This window comes from Olea europaea, chromosome 17 (genome assembly GCF_002742605.1).
Source record: "Olea europaea var. sylvestris chromosome 17, O_europaea_v1, whole genome shotgun sequence".
Taxonomy (NCBI): Eukaryota; Viridiplantae; Streptophyta; class Magnoliopsida; order Lamiales; family Oleaceae; genus Olea; species Olea europaea.
This window is the reverse complement of record NC_036253.1, coordinates 13,314,638-13,329,365: the sequence shown is the minus strand read 5'-3', so window position 1 is coordinate 13,329,365 and position 14,728 is coordinate 13,314,638. Positions and strand designations below refer to the sequence as shown.

Sequence of the window (14,728 nt, the reverse complement as noted above, 5' to 3'; positions counted from 1 at the left end):
AAACATTTCATGGGAATCATAACTTTTAAACCACACATTTCATCAAATTTCATCAAAATCTATTAAAAATCTCATTTTAATCCAACACCGAAGAGGGGAATAATTTTATCCAAACAAGCACTATGTATGAGAAAAATATTGGAAAAGAAAATAATAATAACTATCTGCCGGATCTACCACTGCCCCCAGAGCACATGTACTACATTATGTATACCACTTGAATTATGTATATGTTTTCTTAAAAAATACGTGGGCTAAGTGAAACATGGACTCGATGACCCATGATTTTTCTAAAATGTAGGACAAGCACACGTCGGGGACACATTGATTTAAGTTATTTAAAATTTAATTATATATGATATCTTTATTTTTACCACTTTTTAATATAAAATATGATACATGCCATGTTGAATATTTGCCCAAGGAATCTCTCTAAAGTATCTCTCTAACAGTTAGAAATTCAAAAAAAATAGGATTACGACATGTGGCTTGTCAGATCCATGACATGGAGTATCCGGATATCGGCACAAACATGCCCCCAAGTAGGAGTTTCCATGCATCATAGTAAATTGAAAATAGTTGGATTTTAGACTTTAAAATAGTATTTTGCTCACTGTTTGATTTTGTGAGTTTATATATACTGTATTTTTATAACTGGGAGAAGGATAATGTATTCTCTAAGTAAGCTCTAAGTACATTAAATTGGATTAGTATGAAGGGCAGATAATGTACACTTTGATTTCAAGGTCAGCGATGTAATGAGCTTTGTGACTTTGGGTTTATAAATTGTGTATCTCATACGTGCTCTTTAAAATACACACAAGAACAGTCACAAATTATAGGCACGGATACAGATATAAACACTGTTATGTGAGAAACGCAATATATTTTGTTATTTCTCGGGTTCATCACATCATTCAAGTCGTTCTCTCATGACACTCATGTCTTAAACAAGCAAATATAGGTCTCAATTAGCATCATGACAGCTACCACCACCATGGCCATAGTCTCGTACACTGCCATAGATAATTTATCATGGCCTATAAAAAGCATCAAATAGAGACACCTTCCCTCATAATCCACATTTCATTGCCATCAAGACCATTCCAGACCATCGACTCTGTCAGCAGTGTATCAGTCCCTCTATGGAAATCTACAATGGTTGAAATTTACTCGCAGATGCATAAATCAACTGCTTGTTTGTGCGGTTTTAATAATTGCCTCATGTTTGTATTTGAAGTCCATATATTCAAGAAAAGGGAAGATCCAGTGAGCTGTTAAAATTTGGAACAAAGTCAGTTCATTCTTTTCATATTATTCTCTTTCTTTTCCATGAAATAATGAGATATAATTGTATTGTGGATAAAAAATTATGCCAGCCAGTGTAGTGATATAGAGTAGCCCTTCTCTCTAACTAGCCTCTCCATAGGTCTCGAATACTCAAACTGTAACCACTTACAATCAGACTCTATTGAGTCTGACTCGCAGTGATCAGAATTATACAGAATGTAAAATGAAGAGGCTATACAGATTATCGCGTTCCAACAAGGCAATGAGAAAAGGCTTTAAGCTAACTTATGTTGTCATGAGAACCGTGAGTGCTACATTGCCCTTGGATATATATGTAGCAACATTTGATGCCTGACCTCCAGGACAGCATGAAACCAGAATGAGACCAGTTGCTAAAGAAGCCGACAATTTCAGAGTCTGTAGATCAATGCAGAAACATTTAGCAATTTATGGAGGATGAAATCTTGAAAACAGAATTGAAAATGAATAGTTATGATTTGACATATTGTCCAACAACATATGAGAAAAGAAAAGCATAGTGGTTCCTAAAGAAGAATTAAGAAGCACACTTGATCATTGCAGACCAGTAGGCAAGTTAGAACAAGAAAATACAATAACTTCTGCTATTAGAAGGAATTAATAGCATATTTAGGTTAGCAAATCTAAAACTTCTTTGGAAAACCAGCTAATAAACCACAGAGAACAAGGCTTTCCGCAAACATTGAGTTACTCAGAAGACAATTGACGAGGATATATTTTATATATATGATGCTAACTGTATTAGCTTTTGCAGAATAAAGTGGAACTACTCAGGCTTCTATTTAACTATCTCCAGTTCTATGGAGCTTTAATAAAGCTTTAGACTTTTCAGACATCTCATCAATATCTGGACAGGTGGAAAGTGAGACTAAAACATCCTCTAAACCAACGGAGTCGAATAAAAGAATGTTCAGTCATAATCCTAGGAGCTCATACATGATCTTTGATTACTATATGCAATTTGTCAACAAGTAGCCGATGAAGATTTACCATTGCAATGAAGAAGCCCAACATGGGCTTAATGATGTATTGTGCCAAAAACCCTACACCCACCTAAAACCACAACCAACAATTTCTCTCAAATTGATCAACAAAAGTATTCATCTCCTCAATATCAGAATCTCTTCTGCATTACATATAATTTGCTACTTACAGTCCAAGGATTGCGTAAACATTGTCTAAAGTCCTCAAATGTAAGTGTCAATCCCATTGAAAGCATGAGGAAACCCAGACCAACAGTAAATAGGTCTGTTTCTAACCAAGTAACCTGTAAGACTCCAAGATTCAACAAATTGATAATTATTAATTTCAGCAGTTGCAAATGCAAAAACTTACCGCAGCAGGCTAGTAAATGCCAATAATGGTACCTAATATGACCTGCAGAGAGTCAGTAGAACTGAAATGTGAATGTGAATCTTTCAAAGATATAACTTCTTCCAAGGACGACATAGAGGGAAAAAGGGAAAAGAATGGATTTTTACTCTTACAAAGCATGAACATACCCACACAGGAAAGAGAGTTGTCAACGTTTCAATAATTCTCTCATATTGGCTCGTTTTACTAGTATTGTCTGTAAAATCTCCAGAGGTGGCTGCCTTGCAATAAACTCTTGAATTCCTAATCATAGTCTTATACGGTTGTGATTGCCATGCCCAAAATGAATCATTGAAAAAGTAAAAGAAAGAGAGTATTTTGACATATTCCATTCATCATCAATTATGAGGGACAAAAGCAATGTCTAGGAATAGGATCAACAATAAAGTGAGATAAAGGTTTCGAAGACATTTTTATAAGCTAAACCAGCATTTCTTATTTAGAATAGCAGCAAAAACAACAGAAAATCTCCGTAACAAAATGTATGATTAGGTAAACAATGTCAGGATGTTAACATGAGAAATGGTCAAAGCAGAAAGATAAAAATAAGAACATTCAACGGTGGACTAATGCTTGTAGTTTTTCATTCATTCTCTTGTTATTTTAAGCAGGTTACACACTACTCAAAGTAATAATAATAATAATGAGAAACCTAGAATTCCAAGAAAATTTCTCAAGGAAACAAAATTTTCTATTTTCAGCATGTTATATGTATAGATCTCCAAGAAATAGAATTTCACAAATCTGACGACATATCATCACAAATTTTTCAAACCTAAAATTCGACTAAACAAATGGAAAATAATTATTTTCCTAGTTTCTTGCTCTTTCCTCCAATTTTATGTTTTAGAAAACAATTCCTTGAGATGCTCTCCTCGTAACATTCGAGAAAAGATTTCGGGAAAAAAAACTCCGTTGTTTTGGTATTTTCCCAATAGAGGTTAGGTTAGGTTCAAAAAAAAAAAAAACTCCTCTCAAAATGTTTGCTTATGTACATGAATGGAAGAAGCAGGGTTGACAACAAAAGAACAAAACTGTTCTAAGGATTTTTTGGGTTATGACGATTCAAAATTTGGTCACATTCTATAGGATCTGGTCAAAAATAAGACTGAGAAGCACATAGCTCCAGACCTTAAAATCTTTGAGATGCCACCACAATTGAAGTCAATGCTCCTGAACCAATTCCCTAATTCTACTTCTTACAAGGGTTTTTAGGTTTTGGAGATGTTTATAGAAACGATACAGTGATTCGGATTCCTGATAAGGTAATGTGACACATAAAATAAGCATGAATGGCCATAGTGCTGTAGATAAAGCATAGAAAGGTTAATCAGGAGCACTATCCATTACTGGGGTATCATCTGAATGAATTTTACTTACTGAAAAGGGGTGTCACAAGATTTTTTTAAGGCCTTATATTATGACACTAACTAATCAAATATCATAACGGTTTTCATTTTGAAGTCCTTCAAGTATAAATGGAGTGGCTACCTTTTGTCTTTGGTGTCCACAATAATAAAGGAATAGAAAGAGTTTCCAATAGAACCATGTGCATGACTTATAGGGACAAGAAATCCGGGTGAAAATGTCCAAAATATCAGGTATGTTCTTTCATCTTTATGGGGCCTTTCTTTTGCTCTTGTACATCACATAATTATATCATTTATCTTGTCCGTGGTTGACTGGTTTTTTGCTTGTATATATCTTACCTATTTGTAGTTGAATTTTTCTTACTGAATGCATAACATTCAATTCATCAGGCATTTGAGCTTACTACTTTAGCTGTTTCATATCCAAGTTATTGAATTAAGATTGCCAAGTTAACATACAACAACTCTTTCCTTCAAAAGAATTTTTTCGCCTTTTGTCGCATAAGCCAACATGAAAAAACAAGAATATGTGATTCTAGCTTCTCTCATAAATAAAAACATACCTAGAAGCAGATGTCCACGGCAACGAGACAGCAGTAACAGAACTCTGGTGTTTGCTATGAATAGCCAAATTACTTCTGTCACTCTCGGATGTAATAAGCTCACACCTGAAATCTACATAACAAAATAGTTAATCTATCCATTTAATATCAAAATGTCAAACCAGCCCACAAGAGTGAAGGTCTTGAAGGATACATCAATTGCACCAGAGAGCCAAATTACACGTACTCTGATAGCTGTGCAGCCTTCTGGCGGAAAGACCACAGTTTAGCTTCTGAAGAGCGTCACATTGCTGCAATCTACAATCTTTAGCAAAAAATCTTGAAATTGTAGCCATTGATAATTCAATTCTTAAAACGTTGGTTCAAGTTAAATTCAATTCATGTGTGACAAGGGTTTTGGAGTTTCAAAAGTGAAGCTTTAAAGGAGGGAAGATGAAAGGGTTCCAGCGTGTACAAGATAAAAGATTGCTGAGAATCTTTGAGACACCCTCGACCACAATTTACATGAAGGGCTGTAGGTTAAGGAAAGTATGGAGACCGAAAAATATTTGAGGCAAAAATCAAGTACGGACATTGATCTGTAAAAATAGTAAAGAGAACACAAGATTTTTCGACTGAAACCCCGAGGTTCCGCGATTTAACAAATCGCCTAGTCCCCGTTGAGCATCCATAAGGAATAGGCTCAAATCCACTAAAAATCACCTGCCAAATACCACAAACTTCAATTACAAACAGAACACACAATTTCAACCACAGCAACTATCAAAACCCTCAACACCGAATTGAACTCACACAAGAGTTCATAAAGATTCAATCTCTTTACAGAAATCTACACAAAGATCACAAAGATCCAAGAGAGAATCACTCATTACAGAGAGAACAATATGAAAAATATAGAAGCTGCACGAGAGAGAGAGCCTCAAACCCTAAAGTTCCCTTTTATAAGAGAGATGCCCCATTTTGATCCAACGGTCTCCATTTTGCCAAGTGTTAAAAATCTAGTATAAGTTGTTATTTTAAAACTGAAAATGCGTTTTCTCAAAACCATTTCAAGCTTCGAGATTCTTCCTTCATTTTGGGTCATTGGACCGGGTATGGGCCAAGTCCTTAAATTTGGGCTGGGCTTCCACATAAAAACAGCAACCCATTTCTATATTCTCCACCTTTGCTGTTTTGTACCTACTTTAATGTGGATTTAAGCTTATACCTCAATTTCATTTGCTCTCATTACCTGTAAAAACAAAAATAATGGAAGTTAGTCTTCTTCAAGATTAATTAATCTTAAAGAATCAACGAACTTACTAATAAGAATTACCTTAGTTTCGGCATCTGCTGGATTTACCTTAGTAGGTATTTTTATTAGTCTAATATCACCCCTATCAATGATATCTCTAATAAAATGAAACTTTACATCTATATGTTTTGATCTATCATGCAAGATAGAATTTTTACTTAGAAAAATAGCACTTTGGTTGTCTGAACATAGCTCCACCTGATTTCAATAAGACCTAATTCACTGAGTAAACCCTTCAGTCACAATCCTTCTTTCACTGCTTCCGTTGTAGCAATGTATTCAGCCTCGGTTGAGGACAATGCAACAAGTTTTTGAAGCTGAGATTTCCAGCTAATGCATGTATCATTTATTACAAAGTATGCAGTTGTGGACTTCCTATTGTCCGGATTACCAGCAAAATCTGAATCTACATATCCCTTAAGTCTAAATCCATTTTTATTTGTTTTGAGCATTAGACCTAAGTTATTTGTTCCTTTCAAGTACTTAATCGGATTTTTCATGCATTGCCAATGTATTTCTCCTGGGTTACTCATAAATCTACTTAACACGCTCACGACATAAGCAATATCAGGTCTAGAGCAAACCATAACATACATCACAGATCCAACAGCATTAGAATAAGGCACATTTATCATTCTTTTATGCTCTTCTTCAATTTTAGGCGATTGACCAATAGATAGTTTCATACTAGCAGATAGAGGCAAACTTACAGGCTTAGACTTATGAAGGGAGTACCTTTTTACAATCTTATCAATATAAGATTTTTGCGTTAGAAACAACTTTCTATTTATTCTATCTCTTTTTATTTCCATGCCCAAAATCTTTCTAGCTGGTCCTAAATCTTTCATTTCAAATTCAGATTTTAGATTTTCTTTAATTGAGTTAAGTGTAACAGAATTGTGACCAACAAGGAGCATATCATCAACATACAAAAGCAAATAGAAAAAATCAGATTCCCCTTCTTTTTTATAATAGAAACAGGGATCATATTCTCATTTCCTAAAGTTCAAGCCTTGTATAAAAGAGTCAAATCTTTTATACCACTGCCTAGGAGCCTGTTTTAGGCCACATAAGGATTTCTTTAAGAGACACACTAAGTTTCCCTTTCCTACCACTTCAAACCCTCTTAGTTCATATGTCTGGTTTCATCTAAAGAACAATACAGGAAGGCAGTTTTTACATCAAGTTGTTCTAACTCCAAATCAAATTGTGTCACTATAGCAAGTAGGACTCTAATGGATGTATATTTAACAACCGGTGAAAAAATTTCATTGTAATCTATCCCTTCCCTTTGATTAAAGTCTTTAACTACAAGTCTTGCCTTAAACCTTTTATCACTAACCTTTGTCTCACCCTCTTTAATCTTATAAACCCATTTACAGTCAATCAACTTACAATCTTTGGGTTTTTCAATTAAAGTCCAGGTTTCATTCTTAAAGAGTGAGTTCATTTCATCTTCCATCGCAGCAATCCACTTAGGGGATTCTTTGGAAGATATAGCCTCTTCATAAGAGGCTGACTCTAAGTCAAACTGATCTGATTAATCAGCATGTTGATACTTGGTTGGAGGTCTTATTTCCCTCCTTTCTCTGTCCCTAGCAAGTTGGTAGCCCTGCAGATCATGTGCAGGCTCCAGATGCTGTTCATCTTCAATTATTTTAGCATCAGAGTTATTTTGGGGTACTACCTGATGTGGCTCCACCTCAAGCTGAGCCTAGTCATCAGTATTGTGGCTATCAAAATTAATTTCTGTGATAATGAAGTCATCCTTTCCCAATTTCTCACTGAATTTGTCACTAAGACAAGGGAAATCATTTTCATTAAAGATAACAGATCTGATTGTTATCACCTTATAACCCCTCACATCTCTTAACCACAATCTATAGCCTTTAACACCTTCTCCATATCCTAAGAACACACCTTTCAATGATCTAGGGTCCAATTTTGTCTCAGTATGATGTGCATAGGCTGCACATCCAAAAGTTCTTAGATGAGAGTAATCTGGCATTGAACCAGACCAGATTTGTTGGGGAATTCTGTTATTTAGAGAGTTGGAGGGGCATCTATTTATAAGATAACATGCTGTTTTTACAGCTTCACCCCAAAAAAATTTTGGAAGGTCAGAACTGATTAGCATACATTTGGTCCTTTCAAGAATTGTCCTATTAAGCCTCTCGGCAACTCCATTCTATTGTGGAGTATAGCTCACAGTTTTATGTCTCATTATCCCTTGTTTACTGCAATATTGGTCAAATTCTGTATTGCAGAATTCAAGGCCATTATCAGTTCTTAAAATTTTTATGTTCTTACCAATCTGATTTTTAATTAGAACACTCCATTCTTTGAAAATTGCAAAAGTATCAGATTTGGATTTTAGTAAGAAAATCTATGTCTTTCTTGAATAGTCATCGGTTATAAGAAGATAATATCTGTAACCAGATACAGTAGAAACAGGTGCTGGTCCCCATAAATCAGAATGTATGTATTCAAGGACATGTTGGGATTTGTGCAGCCCTACCTTAAAAGAAAGTCTTACATGTTTTCCCAAGATACGGTGTTCACAAAAGGTCAATTTCTAAACGCTATCTTTTCCAAATTGCCCTTGACATAATAATGTTTTTAAACCTTTTTCACTTAAGTGGCCAAGTCTTTTATGCCACGGTTCTGATTTATCGGATTGTGTGATAGAGTTCACAGAATTTTTTGGTGAAATGGTTTTAGCACCTATTACATAGATTCTATTAAGCTTATGAGAACTGATAATGTGTTCTTGATTTCTTATTATATTTGTAAAATCATTTTTAATACCAATTTTGTAATTTTCATCATCAAGAACTCCTAGGGATATGAGATTTCTTCTAAGTGCTGGTACATATCTTGTATGTTTTAATAACATGTGATGACCATTTTTAAATTTCAACAGCACATTTCCAATTCCCTTAACTTGGCATGACTTATCATTCCCAAGTTTTACAAATCTTCCTTCCAGACTACAAAAGTCTGAGATGCAGTTAATATTGGATGTCATATGAAAGGAACACCCTGAGTCCAGGACCCAGTCCTGATCAGTATTCTCAGATATAGATGCATAAGCTACTCCAATATTAGCTCCTGCTTCTTTATAATTAGCAGCAACAGCTAAAGAAGCATTTTCAGTATTAAACCCATTCTTTTGGTCATTTGCCTTTTAAAACAGTCTTTAATAAAGTGGTCTGTCTTTCCACAATAAAAGCATTTTCTATTATTGTTGCTGTTTTGTTTTCCTTTGATTGGTTTCTTGCCTTTTCCTTTGATGTTATTCCACTGTCTTTTGTTAAAAATTTTATTCTTGTTAAAATTGGAATGACTGAAGTTACTTACTCCTTTAGGATAAGTTTTTTGATTTGATGACATACCCTCAACATGGTACACTTCTTTGTGTTCAGATTTTAATTCAAGTTCTTTATTCAGAAGAGAACTGTGAATTATTTCAACAGTGAGGTCACTCCTATCATACTCTAGAGCATTTCTAATATCTTTATATTTGTCTCCTAGAGCATTTAGTAAGCCAACTACCTTCTGTTCATCAGAAATTTTCTCATCACAGTTTGCTAAGTCTTGTGTGATCCTATTAAACCTATCCATATTATCTCATGTATCAAGATTAGGATCAAACTTAAAACTAAAAAACTATCTCCAAAGAAAACATTTATTTGGCGCAATCTTTGTAAGGTAGTGTTTTTCTAAAGCAGTCCATAATTTTTCAACAGTTTTAGTTTCTCCTACTTTCCTAATCACAGTATCAAACACATGTAGGAATAAAGTGCTCCAGACTAATTCATTTTGTTCAGTTTTTCTAGCTTCAGATAAGGTTTCTGGCCAAGATTCATCAATAGCCTTAACACATTTTAACTGTAACAACAGTGCTTTAATTTTCTGACGCCAGAGACTAAAGTCTCCTTTGCCATCCTACATTTGGACATCTACCTTAGAGTTCATATTGTGCAGGAGTATGTTATTTTTCACAAGTTATAATAAAGCAGATATATCTCAGTGATTATTCAGTCAACACTATGTCACAAGGTTTACTGTCCTATTATTCCAATTTCAGACTATATATATATAATAGTGCTTAAGTGTGATATGTACAGAAGTATATCAACCAAAATTAAACACATTTAATTATGCATAACACTAAGCATGCAATCAAATTTAATCACAGAACTTACACACAGTAAGTTATCAAGACAGTAAATACAATGTGTGTACCTTTGAGGCAATTATACTTTGGCAGGTTAGCACCTGAGAGTATCAAATTATGTATTAGTACAATTCACATAGAATGTACAACAATTTATCAATTAAAAATATGATTTTGATTTTATTATCAACTCACAGTGAGATATTTAAAAAAAAAATCTTGAAGATTAAAGGTTTCTTGAATTGAAACCCTAGTCCCCAAAGTTTCTAGGATTCTCTTAGGGAACCCTAGACAGTGGTAGAGGTAGGGGAGGTTCAAAGAGACCTTATGTTTAAAAACACGGTTTTTTAAAAAAAAAAATTATCTCACATAAATAGCAGGTACATAAAATACCAAAAAATCATCTAACTCTTATACAAGAGCAGTCTCTTGACTACTGTAGGTGCCACCACAGACAAGCAAAGAACCAACACTGCAATAATCAGTGGGTGTTTATAGAACACTACTATTTATCTCATTACCAAACACATTGCAGGGTGCAATATGATCACCAAGGAATTTCAATAAGGATTTCAGAACCAGGCACGAACAAGAATCAGTGGACCAAGATAAAAGATAATCAAGAAACTTCAGTTTCTATCAAATAGATTCGACACTGATTATTTGTAAAGGAATTTAACTCAGTAACATTCGGTTTCCTTTAAAGAAAGATTCAACACTAGCTCAAAAATTTATACAGCACACTAAACAGTGCCTAAGTTACATTAGTTGTATACGAAAAAAAAATTTAGAAATAATAAAAAAAATATGTTGGCAGATCGTAGTGATCTGTCGTTTCTCTTTCCGGCCGGTGACTCAACTTTCAGTTCCCTTACTAGGGAAACCAAAAAAAATTTCTTTAGCTCTGATACCACTGTAGGTTTAGGAAAGTATGAAGACCGAAAAATATTCGAGGCAAAAATCAAGTATAGACGCAGATATGTAAAAACAGTAAAGAGAACACAAGATTTTTCGGCCGAAACCCCGAGGTTCAGCGATTTAACAAATCGCCTAGTCCCCATTGAGCATCCATAAGGAATAGACTCAAATCTACTAAAAATCACCGGCCAAATACCACAAACTTCAATTACAAACGGAACACACAGTTCCAACCACAACAACTATCAAAACCCTCAACACCGAATTGAACTCACACAAGAGTTCATAAAGATTCAATCTCTTTACATAATCTACACAAAGATCACAAAGATCCAAGAGAGAATCGCTCACTACAGAGAGAACAATATGAAAAATATAGAAGCTGCACGAGAGAGAGAGAGCCTCAAACCCTAGAGTTCCCTTTTATAAGAGAGATGCCCCATTTTGATCCAACGGTCTCTATTTTGCTAAGTATCAAAAATCTAGTATAAGTTGTTATTTTAAAATTGAAAACGCGTTTTCTCAAAATTACTTCAAGCTTCGAGATTCTTCCTTCATTTTGAGTCATTGAACCAGGTATGGGCCAAGTCCTTAAATTTGGGCTGGGATTCCACATAAAAACAGCAACCCATTTTCACAAGGGCCTTATCCACGTGTTTCCCAAATTGCATCATTTCCAACTGAAGGCTGCGAAGTACAGGTGGAGAAGGCGATTGTTGTTTCCGTCGTCTTGTGCTTCTGATTGGCAATTCCTCGAAAAATACACCATACAAAAATTATTATTATTATTATTATTATTATTTTTAATAAAAAAAAATAAAAAAATATGTTGTAGTGCATATTTGCAGGACACTTACCTGCGTTTCAATATCTCAAACAAATATTATTGTCGGTAATGTCAATAAACAAATTTGAAGCCAAGCTGTATGTGGATCAAAATATGTCATATGTCAACTAGTCTTGTTTTTGTTCGTGTTTTTTTTAGTATTCATCAATATTATGTCTTACAAATTATACAATAAAGTTTGGAGACGACAAAAACCATAATGCAATGTGCCAGCATGAAAAGGCAAATTTTGCTAGGATGTAGGCAACACAGTCTGCCTCGCGCCATACAAATGAAACACTTAAAGAAGGAAGTAAACATCTCATGTTTGAAATTCTAGATAAATATGGCACCTTCCTTTGCATGAAATGACAAATTATTCGCCACTTGAACTGCATTTCGCCAATCTTATTCCATAGTGTCTATGACAAGGGTATGGTTGTGGGAGAGGATAAGACCCTCCATGTGGATATGATGTGTTCTTGAACATTTGAGTGCCGATCATCGAGATGTAGTTAAGTAAAAAATGTCTTGACTATCGAAGTTTCATTAAACAGCAAAATGTACAGAACCCTGACACTTCACTAGAAACATGGTTTGAGGCCTCATATGGTCTCGAACACACACGAAAATACTTGTGCAAACTTTGACAATATCAACTTGAGTATCAGTGCAATAAACTCATGCATGCAAATAATGGATTAGTGGACAAGTGTCACAAAGCACTAACCAACCTTTAAATACGAGGCCTATTTATCAACATTATCAAAATCAGTCCAGCCCAATCGATTTAACCAGTAAAATTGGCAACCAGACCAAAAATAAAGTCGATCACATCCGATTAACCAACTATAGTAAAAATCGTTCAAAATCGGTTGAACCATGAGCAGGTGGCAATTTTACCTATTTTATCAATTTTAATTTAAAAATTTTTAACTTCATAAATGGCCTCATGCACTACAATCAAATGTTCATAGAGGATTCTCCAATAGATGCTTCCTTTATAGTCTATAGATGCACTTCTCTCAATTGGTAACATAAACTTCAATGTGGGATAGCAAAATGTATTATGATGCCCATCTAAATCATTTTTCAAAGGTATATCTAGCCTTCGTTTGCCCCCATTTTTAGGAAATGAAAAATGGGTGGAATAGTATTTTTTTCAAAAAATGAGTGGTTGAAAAAAGAAGAATTTTTATTTATTTACGTGTAATATTATTTTATGAAAGATTGTGTAGTTGAAAATAGGAAAAAGGGAAATGAAATGTAATTTAATGAGTACCAAACGGGAGCCTAATGACTAATTTGATTTTGAGTCCCAACTAACTAATTTTTCACCTTCATCATTTTCATTTATTTAATTTACAAATTAAAAAAAATATTATTTTTATAGTATTTTATTGTTTATATGTGTGTATTTATTTATATATCGCATCAGGTTCGATTTCGGTACAATATCAATTGAATCTTTTAACTATTGACCCATTACCTATTTCGGTCGATGTCCAGGTTGATTTTCAAAATATTGCTAATTATACCTTTCAACATAATTAATTTATTTTTCGGTTAACAAAACATCAAAATCATACGTTATTTATCTTTACTATAAAAATTGACTTCCAAAATACACCCAAAAAAAAAAATAAAAATAAAAATAGGAAAACCCTGTTTTCGACATTTGGAGGAAAAACTATTTCTAATTTTAATTTTTTGAGATCAACACTCATAATTATGGCCCTGTTTGACATCATTTTCTTTAATTTATTTTATTTTTATAATCATTTTCAGCCATATATTCACAAAATAAAATATTTTACACGTAAACTCAAACTTTTTTCTACTTTTTAATTACACATTCTTCAAAAAAAAATTCTATTTAAAATTCTATTTTAAAAATTTTAAGGATGTCAAACGGGCGCTATAAATGCCATAATTGATTCAAAACAAAACATAAATAATAACTGTTTAATTAACGACGGTCACAAAAAAAGGAAAAAAAAAATTCCTACTATTTAATCACTCATTTTTCAAAAATTCACAATTTAAAAACATCATTTTTTTTTCTTAATAATGACCATCAAACATGAGCTGTGATACTTTATTGAATTTATATGAGCCATGATACTTTATTTGAATTTAATTGCGCAAGTGAAATACTGAACAATATTCTAGAAATTTACATTCTAGTATCAATTCAATCAATCGAATGATAGTACCGTCATCCACCAGAATATTTTGTCTAAAGTCTTAAACTGTTAAGTAGAAACCTTAATAGAGACATTTTCCATTTATTATTGTCGAGTTCACCTTTAAACTTTGCGAGGGAATACACATAGGAAAGGCAAAATCCCATGGCAAAAGCTCTATTTTTGTGCCTCTCTCTAGTCTCACTTTCCTTCTCATCATCAATTTTAACCTCAAACCCTAAAGCCTAATTGAAATATGAGACCGGGTAGGCCCTTCAAGAGCTAATTAAGTATGGAATTCCCATAGGACTCCTTCCGTTCGATGTACAGTCGTACACTCTGAATTGCACCTCCGACCACTTCTTGATCATGCTAGGGTAGGAATGTCAATTGGGTTGAGCCGGCTCGATTCGTCAAAGCTCGGTTGGTGGGTTGTTCGGGGTCGTCAAATGACTACCCCGAGCTCGAGCCGAGCAGGGGGGTCCTGTCTAACGATCCGGCTCGTCCAAAAATGTGGAAAAAAATAAAATTTTATCAATAAAATTTGAAAAATTTGTAAAAAAATAAAATAAAATTTCATGAGCTTGCGAGCCGCTCGTGGGCTCGGCTCGACCCCACGAGCTCATGGGCCGAGCCTAACTCGTCCACGAGCAACGAGCAGAGCCCAAGCCAAGCTCGGCTCGCCACG

General features: G+C 34.3%; 1 protein-coding gene across 2 annotated transcripts; it reads right to left on the bottom strand.

The window, feature by feature from the left end:
* Positions 1-2,191: 2,191 nt before the first annotated feature.
* LOC111412962 (sodium/pyruvate cotransporter BASS2, chloroplastic-like) lies at positions 2,192-5,257 on the bottom strand. Of its 2 annotated transcripts, XM_023043816.1 has the most exons (4): positions 4,863-5,257; positions 4,637-4,748; positions 2,832-2,946; positions 2,192-2,706 (listed from the first exon to the last, which is right to left on the bottom strand). In XM_023043816.1, the coding sequence occupies exons 1-4, from the start codon at positions 4,969-4,971 to the stop codon at positions 2,674-2,676; spliced, it is 369 nt and encodes a 122-aa protein (XP_022899584.1). In that variant the 5' UTR covers positions 4,972-5,257; the 3' UTR covers positions 2,192-2,673. The 2 variants fall into 2 exon arrangements, with proteins under 2 accessions (XP_022899584.1, XP_022899583.1); XM_023043815.1 differs by having other exon boundaries at positions 2,192-2,946.
* Between the last annotated feature and the right edge of the window lie 9,471 nt (positions 5,258-14,728).

Coding starts and splice junctions, on each gene's coding strand:
- LOC111412962 (XM_023043815.1), bottom strand. CDS start 4,971: ATGGCTACAATTTCAAGATTTTTTGCTAAAGATTGTAGATTGCAGCAA. Junction 4,749..4,862: donor AAGGCTGCACAGCTATCAGA/GTACGTGTAATT, acceptor TTTGTTATGTAG/ATTTCAGGTGTGAGCTTATT. Junction 2,947..4,636: donor CCGTGGACATCTGCTTCTAG/GTATGTTTTTAT, acceptor GACTATGATTAG/GAATTCAAGAGTTTATTGCA.